This window comes from Dama dama, chromosome 29 (genome assembly GCF_033118175.1).
Source record: "Dama dama isolate Ldn47 chromosome 29, ASM3311817v1, whole genome shotgun sequence".
NCBI lineage: Eukaryota > Metazoa > Chordata > Mammalia > Artiodactyla > Cervidae > Dama > Dama dama.
The window spans coordinates 68,834,365-68,848,250 of NC_083709.1; the positions used below are offsets into that span (position 1 = coordinate 68,834,365).

General features: G+C 52.4%; 1 protein-coding gene across 1 annotated transcript in view; it reads left to right on the forward strand.

Moving 5' to 3' along the window:
- The window catches only part of CCDC180 (coiled-coil domain containing 180), a 56,952-nt gene that overhangs the window by 12,118 nt on the left and 30,948 nt on the right, over window positions 1–13,886 (forward strand). Inside the window, 7 exon segments of the mRNA XM_061132450.1 lie at window positions 4,539–4,618; window positions 6,831–6,919; window positions 8,613–8,735; window positions 9,840–10,013; window positions 10,832–10,947; window positions 12,016–12,142; window positions 13,762–13,801. Of these exon segments, the coding sequence (XP_060988433.1) occupies window positions 4,539–4,618; window positions 6,831–6,919; window positions 8,613–8,735; window positions 9,840–10,013; window positions 10,832–10,947; window positions 12,016–12,142; window positions 13,762–13,801 (749 nt within the window).

The window sequence follows — 13,886 nt, forward strand, 5'->3', positions numbered from 1 at the left end:
GGTCAGAGGAGAGTAGGGGAGTCGGGGGGAGCCAGGTCAGGAGTTGGACTTTTTCCTGAGGGCAGTGAGGCATGGAGTGACTCCATCAGCTCTGCAGTTTGGAGCGTGGATGGAGGGATGTGGAGCTGAAGGCCCAGAGGTTGGTAAGGAGGCTGCTGTCATCTGACAGGGACCTGTGAGAGGCTGTGGACGGAAGCTTTGCTTAGGCCTGTGTTCACCAGCTCTGATCCCATGATAAGCTGTTTGGTGGGGGCACGCTGAATGTTCTAGATCCTGGGAGTCTGTAGCATCCACCCTCAGCATCAGGATGGAGCCTGCATGGTCCTGTGAGGCAGAGTCATTTCATGTGCTGGGAGCCATGCACCTCATTGGTCCCTTTCATCCTGGTCCCTCTGGGATACAGGTTCCTCCCATCACCTCACTACAGAGCCCAAGTTCTCCTAGGATGTTAATGACTGTTAGGACCCTACACAACTCGAGCCAGAGAGACTCCACCAGGATGGGCATCTGCTGCCCCAGGTGCAGCCACATCTTCATGCAAGCATGAAATTCACAAGGTGGATAAAACTCTCAACACAAGGAAAAGTGCTTCTGTTGTTTTCTATGACTCCACTCGGGTTTCCCAGGTGACGCTAGTGGTAAAGAACCCTCCTGCCAACGCAGGAGACATAAGAAACGCAGGTTTGATCCATTGGTCAGGAAGATCCCCTGGAAGAGGGTGTGGTAACACACTCCAGTATTCTTGCCTGGAGAATCCCATGGACAGAGCAGGCTGGCAGGCTATAGTCCATGGGGTCACAAAGAGTTGGACATGACTGAAGCAACATAGCACACACACACACATGACTCCACCTATTTCTGACATTGAGTCCCTGTTCATAAAGGTGGGCAAAACTTAGTCTTTCTTGGGGATCCTGCCCATCAACAGAAAGCCAGGGAATCCCACCCAGAGCCAAGCCTGGGAAGTCTGGTCGTCAGTGTTTGGTCCACACACGTTGTTCAGTCGCTCAGTCGTGTCCGACTCTTTGTGACCCAATGGACTGCAGCATGCCAGGCTTCCCTGTCCTTCATTATCTCCTGGAGTTTGCTCAAACTCATGTCCATTGAGTCAGTGATGCCATTCAACCATCTCATCCTCTGTCGTCCCCTTCTCCTCCTGCCCTCAGTCTTTCCCAGCATCAGGGTCTTTTCCAGTGAACTGGCTCTTCACATCAGGTGGCCAAAGTGTTGGAGCTTCAACTTCAGCATCAGTCCTTCCAATGAATATTCAGGGTTGATTTCCTTGTGGATTGACTGGTTTGATCTCCTTGTAGTTCAAGGGCCTCTCAAGAGTCTTCTTCAACACCACAGTTCAAAAGCATCACACATGCTCCTGGGCCACTGCTGCTGCCTCCACACAGCTGGACGCAGGAATCTTGAGGAGACTGCCCTGAGCACCTGAGTGCTCCCACCCAGGCAGCCGTTTCTTTCCAGAGACCTGGGTCTTATAGTTGCTCCAGCAGTGGCACCAGGAAGCAGGACCCACCTGCCGGCCCTGCCAGGCGCCCGCCACCCTGCTGTGTCCGCCCCTCCCCGAGCCCCTTCCTGTTGGGTGAAGAGAGTCCTGGGCCACAGCATCCGCTTCCTCCCCAGGGCGCTCTGCCCAGTCCTCCAACGCCTGCTCATCACCAATGCTCTCGACTCCCCTAAGCACTTAGACTTTTGCAAACCAAAAGCAGAAAGAGTTCTAGGCTGATGTCTTCTCTGCCCCAGCACATCCTTCATACAGGCTGTGAGTGTGGAGCTGGCTGCTGCCCAAGTGGAGGGGAAAGTTGGGGCCAAGCACATGGAGAAAAATGCGTCCTTTGGTGCTTCTGGCCACAGCTGGGACGTAGTGTATAGCGGCAGTGTCTTCAGGCAGCATGTGGAGCTGGGTGTGTGATATGACCTGGCTTGGAGGAAGTTGTGGGCAGCTCTGAGATAGCAGAAGCAAGAGCGCATTTACAGGACAGAGGACCCGGCATTGGGGATATATAAAAAGTGAAGTCAGGACATAATTCCAGCGTCTGGACGCATTGCAAACACATACAACTTCAAGGTAAAGTTGCAAAGTCTTGATCCCAGGATTCCAGTGAGTGTCAAGCAAAGGTTTGGGTTTGTGGTATCTGTGCAGGCAGGTCTGGACAGCTCCCACAAAGTACACCAGATGGACCCCACTTCTCCTTGGCCTGTCAGAGCTGGGGAGCCTTCTAATCAAGCCCGAGGAGCTGCCCAGGGAACTAACCGCCTCATGTGGGACCTCAGGCAGGCCCCACGTCACATCCCAACCCGTGGCTGCAGGCCTCCCTCTGGAAACCTGAGTCCCAGCCACCCGGTGAGAACCTTTGTTCTGCTTGTGCCAGGTCCTCTGTAGGCTTGTGGGTAGTGATGGCAGAAGGGTTGGGAGTTTTATTAAGATTCCCAGGGTCTCTCCCAGGAGAATTCCCATGGATTTTCTTGGATCCAGTAAATACATGTGCATATAATTTTTTAAAACAAAAATTTCGTTTTGGAGTAATGTTAGATTTACGGAAAAGTTACAAAGATAACACACAGAATTCCTATATGTTCCTAATCCAGTTTCCCTAGTGTTGTTACCTTACCCTGCCGCTGGATGCTTGTCAACACTAAAATTAACTCTGATGCATTTTCATTAACTATACCACACACTTTTAAAAATTTCACCAATTAATTTTTCCGCTTTTCCATTTCCATTCCATATCCTTTTTCTGTTCCAAAACCCAATCTAGGACACCACATTGCCTTTAGTACAATGTTTAGACTTGAGATCATGCCCTGCACACTCTAGTATTTCCCTTTTGCTCTTTCAGTTCAGTCCAGTCACTCAGTCGTGTCCGACTCTTTGCAGCCCCATGGCCTGCAGCACTCCAGGCTTCCCTGTCCATCACCAACTCCCGGAGTTTACCCAAACTCATGTCCATCGAGTTGGTGATGCCATCCAACCATCTTATCCTCTGTCATCCCCTTCTCCTCCTGCCTTCAATCTTTCCCAGCATCAGGGTCTTTTCCAATGAGTCAGCTCTTCACATCAGGTGGCCAAAGTATTGGAGCTTCAACTTCAGCATCAGTCCTTCCAATGAATATTCAGGACTAATTCCTTTAGGATGAACTGGTTTGATCTCCTTGCAATTCAAGGGACTCTCAAGAGTCTTCTCCAACACCACAGTTCAAAAGCATCAATTCTTCGGTGCTCAGCTTTCCTTATGGTCCAATTCTCACATCCCTACACGACTACTAGAAAAACCATAGCTTTGACTAAATGGACCTTTGTTGGCAAAGTAATGTCTCTGATTTTTAATACACTGTCTAGGTTTGTCATAGCTTTTCTTCCAAGGAGCAAGCGTCTTTTAATTTCATGGCTGCAGTCACCATCTGCAGTGATTTTGGAGCCCAGGAAAATAAAGTCTGTCACTGTTTCCATTGTTTCCCCCATCTATTTGCCATGAAGTGATGGGACCAGATGCCATGATCTTTGTTTTTAGCTCTTTACTATCTCACTATAAGTAGGCTGCCCAAGACCATCTTGGGCTACATGTCTTGTCTTGGCATAATTGTTCTGAGCATCTCCCTTTCACTGTCAAAATATCCTAATGTGGACAATAAGTAATTTGTGATATTCATTTTTTCCACACCACTAAACACCACCTGAAACTTAGTGACTTACAGCAACAATCATTTTTTGCTCCTCATGATTCTGTGAGCCAGCTGGGCAGTTTCCCTCGGCTGGGGCTGGATGGTCCAGGATGGCCTTGCACCTGTGTCTGGAGCCTTGGGTGGGACAGCTGGGGCCTCTGTCCACTTGCTGTCTCACCCTCCAGGAGGCTAGTCCAGGCTTGGAGGCCCGGTGGTGGTGCTGGTGCTGGCAAAAGGGCTCCCTGCAACAAGAGAGGGCAAGCAGAAGTCTCCAGCCTTTGCTGAGACTGGTAAATATGCTGAGACATATTTACTGGTGTTTCATTGGCCAAAGCAAATCTCATGGCCAAGCCCAGAACCTGGAATGGGGAAATAAACTCAACCTGTCGGTGGGAGGAACTAACAATGTTGATAATTTTTCAATCCGCCAAATTCTTTTTAGTGACTACAGTAAAGAATTCATGTATTTTATTTAAGAAATTCCCTATTGTTGGATATGAATGTTGTTTTTTATTTTTTGAGTGTTTATAAACAGAACTGTTAAGCAACTGTCTTAATGCATAAACTTTGTATATATTTTATATTGTCTGTGTTTGGGTTCCTTGAAGTGGATTCCTGGGTTGTGTGATACAAACCATTTTTTTCCCCATTAGGAAAATTCAATTTTATTTTCTAGGTAACAGGCTCACTGATATTAATAGACCTTTTCATATGTTTTGGCACCAGAAAATCCCCAACAAGTCACGTATTTCTTCAGCGTCTGTGTAGATACTCCCCTGGACCATTGTTCCTTGAAGATGCTTCCAGTCTTGGTCAGTGAGTGTTTTACTGAAGCATGGCTTACGTGTCACACCTTCCTTCCCCAGTGACCTCCTGCCCCCCAATTACAGCAAAGCTCAGCTGATGGAATGGCATTCTTCTCTCAACTCGTTGAACAAGCAACTCGGTGAGTGAAGTTTGTGAGATCCCACTCGGGTCTCTCCAGAGCTCTGTTCAAGCAGAAGCTTTGGAGCAGTTTCCGTCTGTCGGCCAGTTGTTTATGTCAGGGTCTATTATAAACTCAGAAACAGGTGGCAGGTCACTCCTGGGGAAGATGAGTGGGGGCGTGGAGGGAAGAGTAGGCTCTGGGGGTCCACATTGGATCCCAAGACCTTCCCTGGAAGAGCCCCCCTCCTCCCACCACCTGCCACATCCCTGCCCAGCCCACAGCCATGGCAGCGCCACGCTCTGAGCCCTGACCACAAGCATGACCTAGAGGGGTGGCTCCCAGGCCAGATCCCGGGTGTGTGAGGCGCGCTGTGCCTGCTCTGTGACCTCGGGGAAGTCACGGCCTCTCAGTCTCACATTCCTCTTCCGTAAAGTGGGGATCTCAGGAGTAATAAAGATACCTACCCTGTGAGGTTCACGTAAGAAACACATACAGTTCTGTGGTCCAGTCGTAGTTCAGTGCCTGGCTGATTTGGTGCTCAAGAATAAATGGTGATATTTAGAAATTCTCTATAACCAGAGTCCTCACACTCCAACCCATCATCGGTAAATAAGTTTCCCCGGGACAACGCTCTGCTCATGTTCACGTGCTGCCTCTGGCTGCGTCTGCTCTGTAACAGCAGAAATGAGTGGTTGCGGCAGAGACTGTATGGCTCTCAAAGCTGGAAATATTTACTATTGAGCAGAGTTTGCCAAGCCTTCCTGTAGAATGTATATAATACTTTCATCTCCTTTGAGATGACCCGGTAAAGTCAGTGGTGTCATTGCCCCCTGTGATGGAGAGAGATTCAGAGGCACAGAGGGCTAAAGCATCCTGCTCAGGGTCCACAGCCAAGGACATGTCACAGCTGGACTTGACCTGACTGCTTTGGTGAGCGGTATCCACCACTGCGCCCAGGACTCTCGGGCTTATAATTCTAAAGATATTATAACTGTGTTATAACACCAAAGGTCAGAGCCCTGAGACCCTAAATAACAGCAATGGCGGCCATTCATCGGGCACCGCCTAGGAACAAGCAAGGTGCTGGGCCCTGATAACCCACGGAGTAGGTCTCTAGAGTCCAGACCACGCAGGATGTTACAGCAGGGGGTGGACGGGTGACCAGCTGCTTTCATTTGGATGTGGGGCATAGCCTGGTTGAGGGTTATGTGAGACCTTGGCCAACGAAGTGACCGCCCAGTTGAAACCTGCAAGACGAATACAAGTTAGACCGATCCAGGGGTCAGGGTGGCTTTCCAAGCCGGAAGGCTAGTATGTGGGGAGGCTGAGACCAGACAGAGCCGGACCTTTGGGGGACAAGAGAAGAGGCCAAAGGGCCAGGCTGTGCTGGCCACGTGGCCGCGTTGGGGAGGCTGAACTTCATCCTGAAGGCAGTGGGAACCCGGTGGAAGATTCCAAGCTGGGAGTGATAAGGTGGACGGTGGGCAGATCAGAGGGGAACAGGAACAGAAGCACAGAAACCCTGGAGAGGGGGGCTTCATCACAGTGACTTCCTAGGAGGGGTGGGGATGTGCTGGCCTAGGTGGTGGCCCTGGAGATGGCAGGAACCAGCTTTATGGCCTCTTGCCACCAGTTCCACATCTACCCTCCCCAGGGTCCTCACTGGCCCCTAACCTGCCCTCCTCCCCAGCTCTTGTCAAGGAGCAACCACCACACCATCTCTGGGTCATCTTTCAGTTTCTAGAAGTGACAGGAACATTAAACTTCAGTTCCTTACCTTAGACACCAAGAGTCACACTGCGGTGGCTATAAACTAGAAACAGCAGGGAGGAGGAAGAGGAGAAAGACCAGTCGGTCACATTCCGAATGTTCTGCTGGTCCCATCACTTCTTAAGGGATTCCTCCCAGACCTGATCTGCAAATGCGCTTAATTCGCACCTGGTTACTGTTCTGTCGCTCAGTACTGCTACCCCGAAAGAGTTTCATCAGCCTTGAAACAGAGTCAGGGGTCGGAATCAGAACAGAAAACTGTGGTTGCTCGTTTGAGGTCCTTGTCTTGGGGTATTGAGGACTTTGAGGTGAGGGAGACAGCACCCCCTGATGTAAATGGCCCCTGCTCTGGAGGCACTTTGCTGGGGAGAAGCCACGTCCCGCGAGGTGGGAAACCCCTCCTCCCGACCTGCCCTCTTCTGGAAGAGCTGCTGACATGTTTTGTTCCCCACCCGTGGAGACGCCTACCACATGGACTGCATGATGCGGATCCGCTTGCAGTATGAGAAGATCTGGCAGGAGTGCCTCACCCAAGTGCAGACGTGCAGGGTGGGTGTCCCTCCCGGCCCTGCCCCTGTCCACCCTGCAGCCCCAGCCTTCCCTCTGCCTTGGTGTCTGGCCATTCTGAAGCCATTCCCTCAGCCTGGACTCCCCCCTCCCCAGCTGTTCCCACCTACCCCTCCATGGCCCCCAACCTGACCGCCTCCAGGCAGCCTTCCTTGACCTCACAGACAAAATGTAGCACTCTGACCACCTCAGCCTTCACCCTTGACCCTCTGTATCACTTGACTTTATTTATTCAGTGGAGGCGATGTCATGGGAGTTATTCCACCAGTTCCCTTTCATAAACAGTGTTGCCATTGCTATCACACCCAGCTTCACTCTCTACCGGCCAGCCTCTGTTCTTCAGAGTGTGAGACAGTGAGACCTCCCACAACCCCCTTCAATGCCCAGGCCTGGTTTCCTGAGCTATGAGGACATATTGTGTCAAAAGGCCCCTTCCCTGCCTCCTTTGTCAGACTGTTTAGATGAAAATCCCCCATACCTAGTCATTTTGAAGACGGTCTAACATGCCCGGTGGCTGTCGGAGTCTCCAGGCCGTGACGGTCTTGCCTGTAGGCCCCAAGACGCGCCTGCTGCCCCAGGCCTCACACGTGTGTCTGTCAGGCTTTGGCTCTCTGCCATCAGGACTCTGAACAGAGTTCAAGGGAGCAGAGGGCTTTCCAGTGCGCTCCACCCTGCGGGTGCTGTGGTCCCTGCGGGCTGTGCCGCTCTCTCACACCACTCGTCAGATCCTGCAAGGTCCTACAGGGTGGGTGTCGCTGGCCCGATCTGAAGATGAGAAGACCAGTTTGCAAAAGGTCCAGGGGCTGTCCCAGTCCACAGGGCTCTGCCTGCTTGCTCTGGGGCCTTCGGGGCCATCACATGCCTCCTAGTCAGCCCTTTAGGGACATCAGACCTTAGGAACAAAGCCTGGAGGGAAGCCTTGTGCTCTAGAGAGCCTCCCCAAGACCACGCCCCCAGCACTCACCTCCTCACTCACCCCTGCCCCTGGGGCTCCACGGCCCTGTGGCCCTGTGGCCCTAGAGTCGGTTCCTTGTGCCCCTGCTCACGGCCCTCTGCTGGGCACGTGCTGGGTGTGAGTGCAGAGCTCACCACGTCCCCCGGGAGCACTTTGAGCCTGACAGAGGGCGTCTGATGTTCCTGGGCAGCAGCATTGGAAGTCTACAACTGGAGACTTTCACGTTTTATAATAATGGGGGGAGGTTGATTTATTCTAGGTTTTGTGCACAAATCAACTCTTTATTAATATAGAGAATTGGCTTTCCAGTTGGCATAACTCCAGACAGGAAATGGGAGGCCTGCCTGACTTACAGCAATGCTGAGGGTGTGCAGGATGGCAGTTTATGCCTGTAGGGTCAGAAGTAGGAGAGTTCAGGTCCCAGGCCCACCACTCGCCAGGTTTGTGCCCTCCAGCAAGTCCCTTCACTTCTCCCCCAGCTTTAGTTTCCTCATCTGCCAAGGGGGGCTAATGAGAACACCTCTGGCAGAGTCAGTGACCAGGGGGTGGCACTCAGCCAGCACGTGGACACGGTGGGCAGATGAAGCTGGCCCGACTGGGCACTGTGGGGGCTGCTGCCGAGGCTCGTGGAGACGGGTGGGAGGCTGGTCTTGGGGCAGGACCAGTCCTGGGGCGAAGCCCCCAGCAGCCTAAGCCGGGCTCTGCCTTGTCCGCCTCCAGAAGCAGCTGCTGGACTGGAAGGCCTTCACTGAGGAGGAGGCAGAGAGCCTGGTGAGCCCGTCCTTCTTCCAGATGGTGGGAAGTCTCCAGAGCAAGGTGGAGGAGGAGCTGGAGGCCTTGGATGTGCGTAGCTGGGGACCTGTGCAGCTGGGGGGTAGGGTGGGGGTCGCCCGGGATGCTGGGCTGTGAGGGGCGGGAGTCCAGGGGCTTCCAGCGTTCTTGTCACTGGTGAGTGCCTCTGCCTCATCATGGCCAGCCCCTCTGGAGCAATTCTCCTGCACTGCCAGGCACTCCAGGCTCACCCCTGGCTCCCCAGCCACCCCCAGACTCCAGTCAAACGCTCTCGGACAGTGAGTGCCCCCCCAGGCCCTTGCCAGGTCTGGGTGCTAGAGATCAAAAGGAGCAGTTAGCCCGAGTCCCAGATGCCTAGAGTCTGGAGCAGGATTCAGCAGATGTTTCCTCTAAAGGGCCAGGTGGTGAGTATTTTAAGCCCTGTGGGGTGGCAGGTTTCTGACCCAAATTCTCACTCTGCTCGTATCACAGAGAAGCAGCCCTGGGCAACACAGAAATAAATGGGTATGGCTATGTTTCAATAAAACACTATTTCTGGACACTGAAGTTTGAATTTCACCTAATAATTACTTGATTGATTATCTTCTTTAGTATTTTTTTTTCCCCCCAGCCATTTAAAAATGTAAAATCTGTGCTTAGCTCCCAAGGTTAAACACAAAAGGCAGAGGGCTACATGTAGCTCACGGGCCATAGTCTGCCAACCCCAGGCCCTTTGAGAGTATAAGAGACACATGTGAAAGAGGGAGAGGTGAGACTTCAACAGTAGGCTCCGGTGTTTGGCTCAAGTGCTGTGTCAGAGAGCTCCAAGGACGGAGAGATGCCCAGGTCAAGATGGGCATGGCCCACTGGATGCCAGAGCGGTGGCTTTCTCCTTCCAGGCCCCGAACCCCGTCTTCAGTGGACAGGGTCCAGGTCTAGAGATGGGACTTCATGTCAGCCAGTCTGAGGGTGTGGCCGTGGACAGACCAGGAATGCTGTCCCGGAGAAGGGAAGGCTGGATGTGAAGATAACCTTGAGGGATGGTGTTCAGACCCCAGTCCCTGGAGATCTGGGCCTCCACGGGCTGGTGAGGCAGCCCCATGAGAGGGGCCCTTCTCCTTTCCCCGGGGGCCGGTTGACACTTAAAGGCCCCTCCTCTGGGTTCTGCCCCCGCAGAAATCCTTCGAGATCGTGGCAAAGCAGACAGAGCAGCAGAGCTCAGACCTCTTCAGCTACTTCCAGGAGGCCGTGAGCCTGTGGGAGACACATCAGAGTGTGCTGCTGACGCAGGAGCTGGAGCTCGAGAAGAGGATGGAGCAGCAACGGCAGAAGGACAGGCGGGAGAACCAGGTGTGGCCCCGGCATCCAGGTGACCCCAGCAGGCGAGGAGCCAAGGGCCACACCCAGATTGTCAGCTGCCCATGGCTCTGCTTGGGGGCCCGTGAATTCAGCTAGCATTCAGATGCAAAAAAAAAAAAAAGAAAAAGAAATACATACTTCACACCATATTTTATTTTTATGTAAAAATAAGCCCCCAGTGTGTCTTAGACGCCAATGTAAAACCTAAAGCTATGAAACTTGAGCGGATGAGAAACTGAGGCTCACCCTGGTCATGGGGACTGGGTGGCAGTAAAATTCTGCTGGAATTAGGTCTGGACTGTGCAATGAGTCCCAGATCCAGACATGTCTGTGATGGGGCTTGCCTGAGAGACAGACTGGGGGGCATGGAACATCTCCCTCTGGCAGTCATCCTGACCCCCAGGACATGAGCTGGCCCCCACCCACCTGCCTTCACGTAGCCGAGGGGTGGAAGGGACGCCCTCGGCGTCTGACATCAGGCACAGCAGTGAGAAGGGGAGTGAGGCGCAGGCGTCTCTGGAAGGTGTAAGGGGGGCTGGCCCAGCCAGGGTGAAGGGAAGGGACATGTCCCTGAGGAGCCCCATCTAAGCGAGGTCATCAGGGATTCAAAATAGAGAAGAACAGTCCAGGCAGGGAGAAGCGCCCCCAGGCCCAGAGCAGTGAGAGTAAGAATGGTGCTTCTCGTGTAGAAAAGCCTGCTTGGGGCACCTGGACCTCATCTCCAGGGGCAGGGTCTCTGCATGTCACATCCACTCTGGGAGCGCTGGTGACTCACATCTGCTTCCTTCCACTCCTGGTGTGGCTGCCAGGCCCAGGAGGCTCACCTTGACAAGCTCTTGGACCAACTGAGGCAGCAAAGCTATGAGAATAACCTGAAGTCACACCTGGAAAAGGCCAAGGATTTTCTGAAGAATATGAAATGCAGGTAGGCGACCAGACTCTAGACGAGGATGGCCTAGAATTCATATTCACGGTCAGAGGCTGCCTGCCTGGGAGCCCAGCCTACGGTTGCCTCCCGCTTCAGAGCCCATTGTGCTGCTTTGCAGCTCTGCTCTCGGTCAACACAAAAGCTTTCAAGGAGAATTTAGATCAGAAAAACTTATGGAGGGATGTTTCTGGGTCATGTAGTTTAAAGGTCAAGAGCGTGGGTCCTCCCTGCTTAAATTTTAAAACATACATGCTTTGTTAAAGAAAAAAAAAAAAAAATTAACCAGTACTAACATATAGGAAATTCTCATTTCTGCCCAACTCATCCATTTTGTGGACATAGGCATTTATAAATGTTGGTATATATACACATGTAAAGTGTCTTTAAAATGAGAATTGTTCTATAACTTTGTTTCATTTTTAAATGACCATCCATTCATTAATATGGATGCTTCATAATGATTTAACCATGCTCTAACTGATAAGCTTTTTAAGACTGGTGCCCGTTTCTCCACATTAAAGACAGTTCCCTGTGAGCTATCTTGCATCTTTGTACAACTAATATTATAAGAATTGGGATTCTTATAATATTAATAATCCCACAGAAATGGGATTGCACTGCCAATTGATTGCAGTACTTAGATTCAGAAGTACATTGTAAGGCAAATAAATAACCCCCGGAACCTTGGCCTTCTGACCTCAGGGACAGATGAAATCTGGGGCCTTGGTTTTGGAGCGTTTGATGGGATGATGTAGGTGAAGTTCTAGGACAGGGTTAGGACTGTAGACAGAAAGTGGGAACCCGTGTTACCATGTGCAAAGAACTCTCTCTGTAGGTGTTTTCTAAATGCTCTACAAAGAGTAGGCACTGCTTGTATGATCAGGAAAATAGCAGAACAAACCAAGGACCGTTACTGTGAAAGGAAGCCTCCACAGCAGCTCCGCACAGAGCTCAAGGCCAGGTGCTCGCCTGCCTCCGTGAGGTCCGAGGCGTGGCCCCTGGCTGGGGTCCCTCGCCCCCAGCTGACCCTCCCACTGACAGTGCTGTCACCCGCCTTCCTCCGAGGTACGAGGCTTTCCATGGCCTCCTGACCAAGGAGGTGATGGGGTACCCAGTGACCACGCTGAAGGAACTCAGCTCCTACAGCTCCCGCCTCAGCCGACACTTCTGTGTGCGTGAAATCTTTGAACAGGTACGAAAAGGGATACAAAAGCTCCCAGCTGCTCACCCAGAAGTGAAGAGGAGAGGATGACTTCTAGTTCGTATTCGCCTCAATAACCCAGGGGGAGTTAGAGTCTATGCCAGGATATCAAGGAATGAGAAACTAAAAGCGTCTCCTAAAGAGACTCTCTTTTTCTCAGGCTAGAAGAGGTCAAAGGCTCAGAATCCAGGCCTGAAGTCTTGAATAGAATTGTAATTAAAAGTCTGATTTTATAGGCCTCCGAGTCCTACTCATCCAACTCACCATGCCACATAACCATCCTAAAGTCCAGCTCTGACCTACCCATTCTCCTGCTCAGAAAGCCCTCCCCAGGTCTGCAGCCCCAGCCAAACCCAGCCCACAGTCGCTAGATGACCATGGAGGCCCCCACATCTGACTCCCGCCCTGACTCCCCCTGCTTCAACCAACTCCTCGCCCTTCCTGCGCGTGCCACTGCCCCCCGCCCCTCCTCACCCTGCTGCTCTGCTGGGATCCCTCTGTCCCACACACTCCAGCCCCCCAGACACTTCCAGCCACTACCGGTGACAAGGCCCCACCCACCCCATCTGGCCTCCTCTCGCCTTCTTTACCCCGCCGCCTCTCCTCTCTCCGAGTGTGCTTGTGCGTGGGTTGTTGGCAAATGCAGGAGTTAAGGGCCTCCTCCTGGAAGGCGTTTCCTGTGAGGCAGCTGTGGCCCCCGTCTTCCGTCCAGCTCTGATTGCCCTCAGCACGGGGTCCTGCACGTAATTCAGACGTACTGAGTGCTTCCTGGTACTAGCAGGAACGCCCGGAGTGTCCTGGTCTGACTCCCAGAGGTGGCTTTTCCCCACACATGCACCCAGAGTTTTGCACGGCCAGGGCGGAAGGTACTTGTGGTGGACGCTCAACCGGGCTCGGGTTTCCAACAGATGTGGGGTTCCTGACTCCTCAGAGAAGCCTCCTCTCAGCAGAGATCCCTGTCCCGATGGCTCGTAAATGCATTGTGTGGCTCCTGGGTTGAAGTGGAACTCAGGCTGTCCAGAGGTGGAGCTTTGAGATCAGTCTGGTTGCCTGGGTTAAAACGGAGGCGCTGCTATGATGGGAGTAACACAGGAAGGACCTGGGCCCCTCGGGTTTAAGGGGTTTGTCCACGGTCACCCAGCTTGTGAGGAGCTCGAGTTCCAGCCCACTGCTGTCAGTGACACAGTGTTTCCACAGCTTCACCCGCAGCCAGTGAAACAGGGAACATGTGGAGTGAAGAGGGGGCCCCAGGTCGTGCACACCACGGTCGTTGTGATGTTTACATCCAGCAACAGGTGTGGCAGATTCCGGCCCCTTGGCTGCATCTCTCCATGTACACTTGCTTGTTCTTTGCTCCAGATCACTACCAAAAATGTCAGAATGAGGGTTTATTCCGCAATTTTCATTGTATGATAAACAAACTTTGCTAACGTGCTTGAGATTAAGGAAAGCTGATCAGGAACACCCTGCTCACCCCTGCGAAATAAGTGGTCAGGGCCTGCATCAGATGTAGAAGGCAGGGAGGAGGGGTTTTTCCTTAAAGCAAAGAGATGCCCTGAGAAGTGGCACATGGAGGAAGGCAGCTCTGTGTACGTGTTTTTGCCTCGTAGAACCTGGAGGGAGAAGTCATTTTCCAGTTGAGGGAACCAGGTAACACTTTTACAATTCAAGTCTGAGTCTCCCCAGCTTCACGCTTATGTATCTGGGGGCTAGGGAGGCCCAATCAGGCTGCACT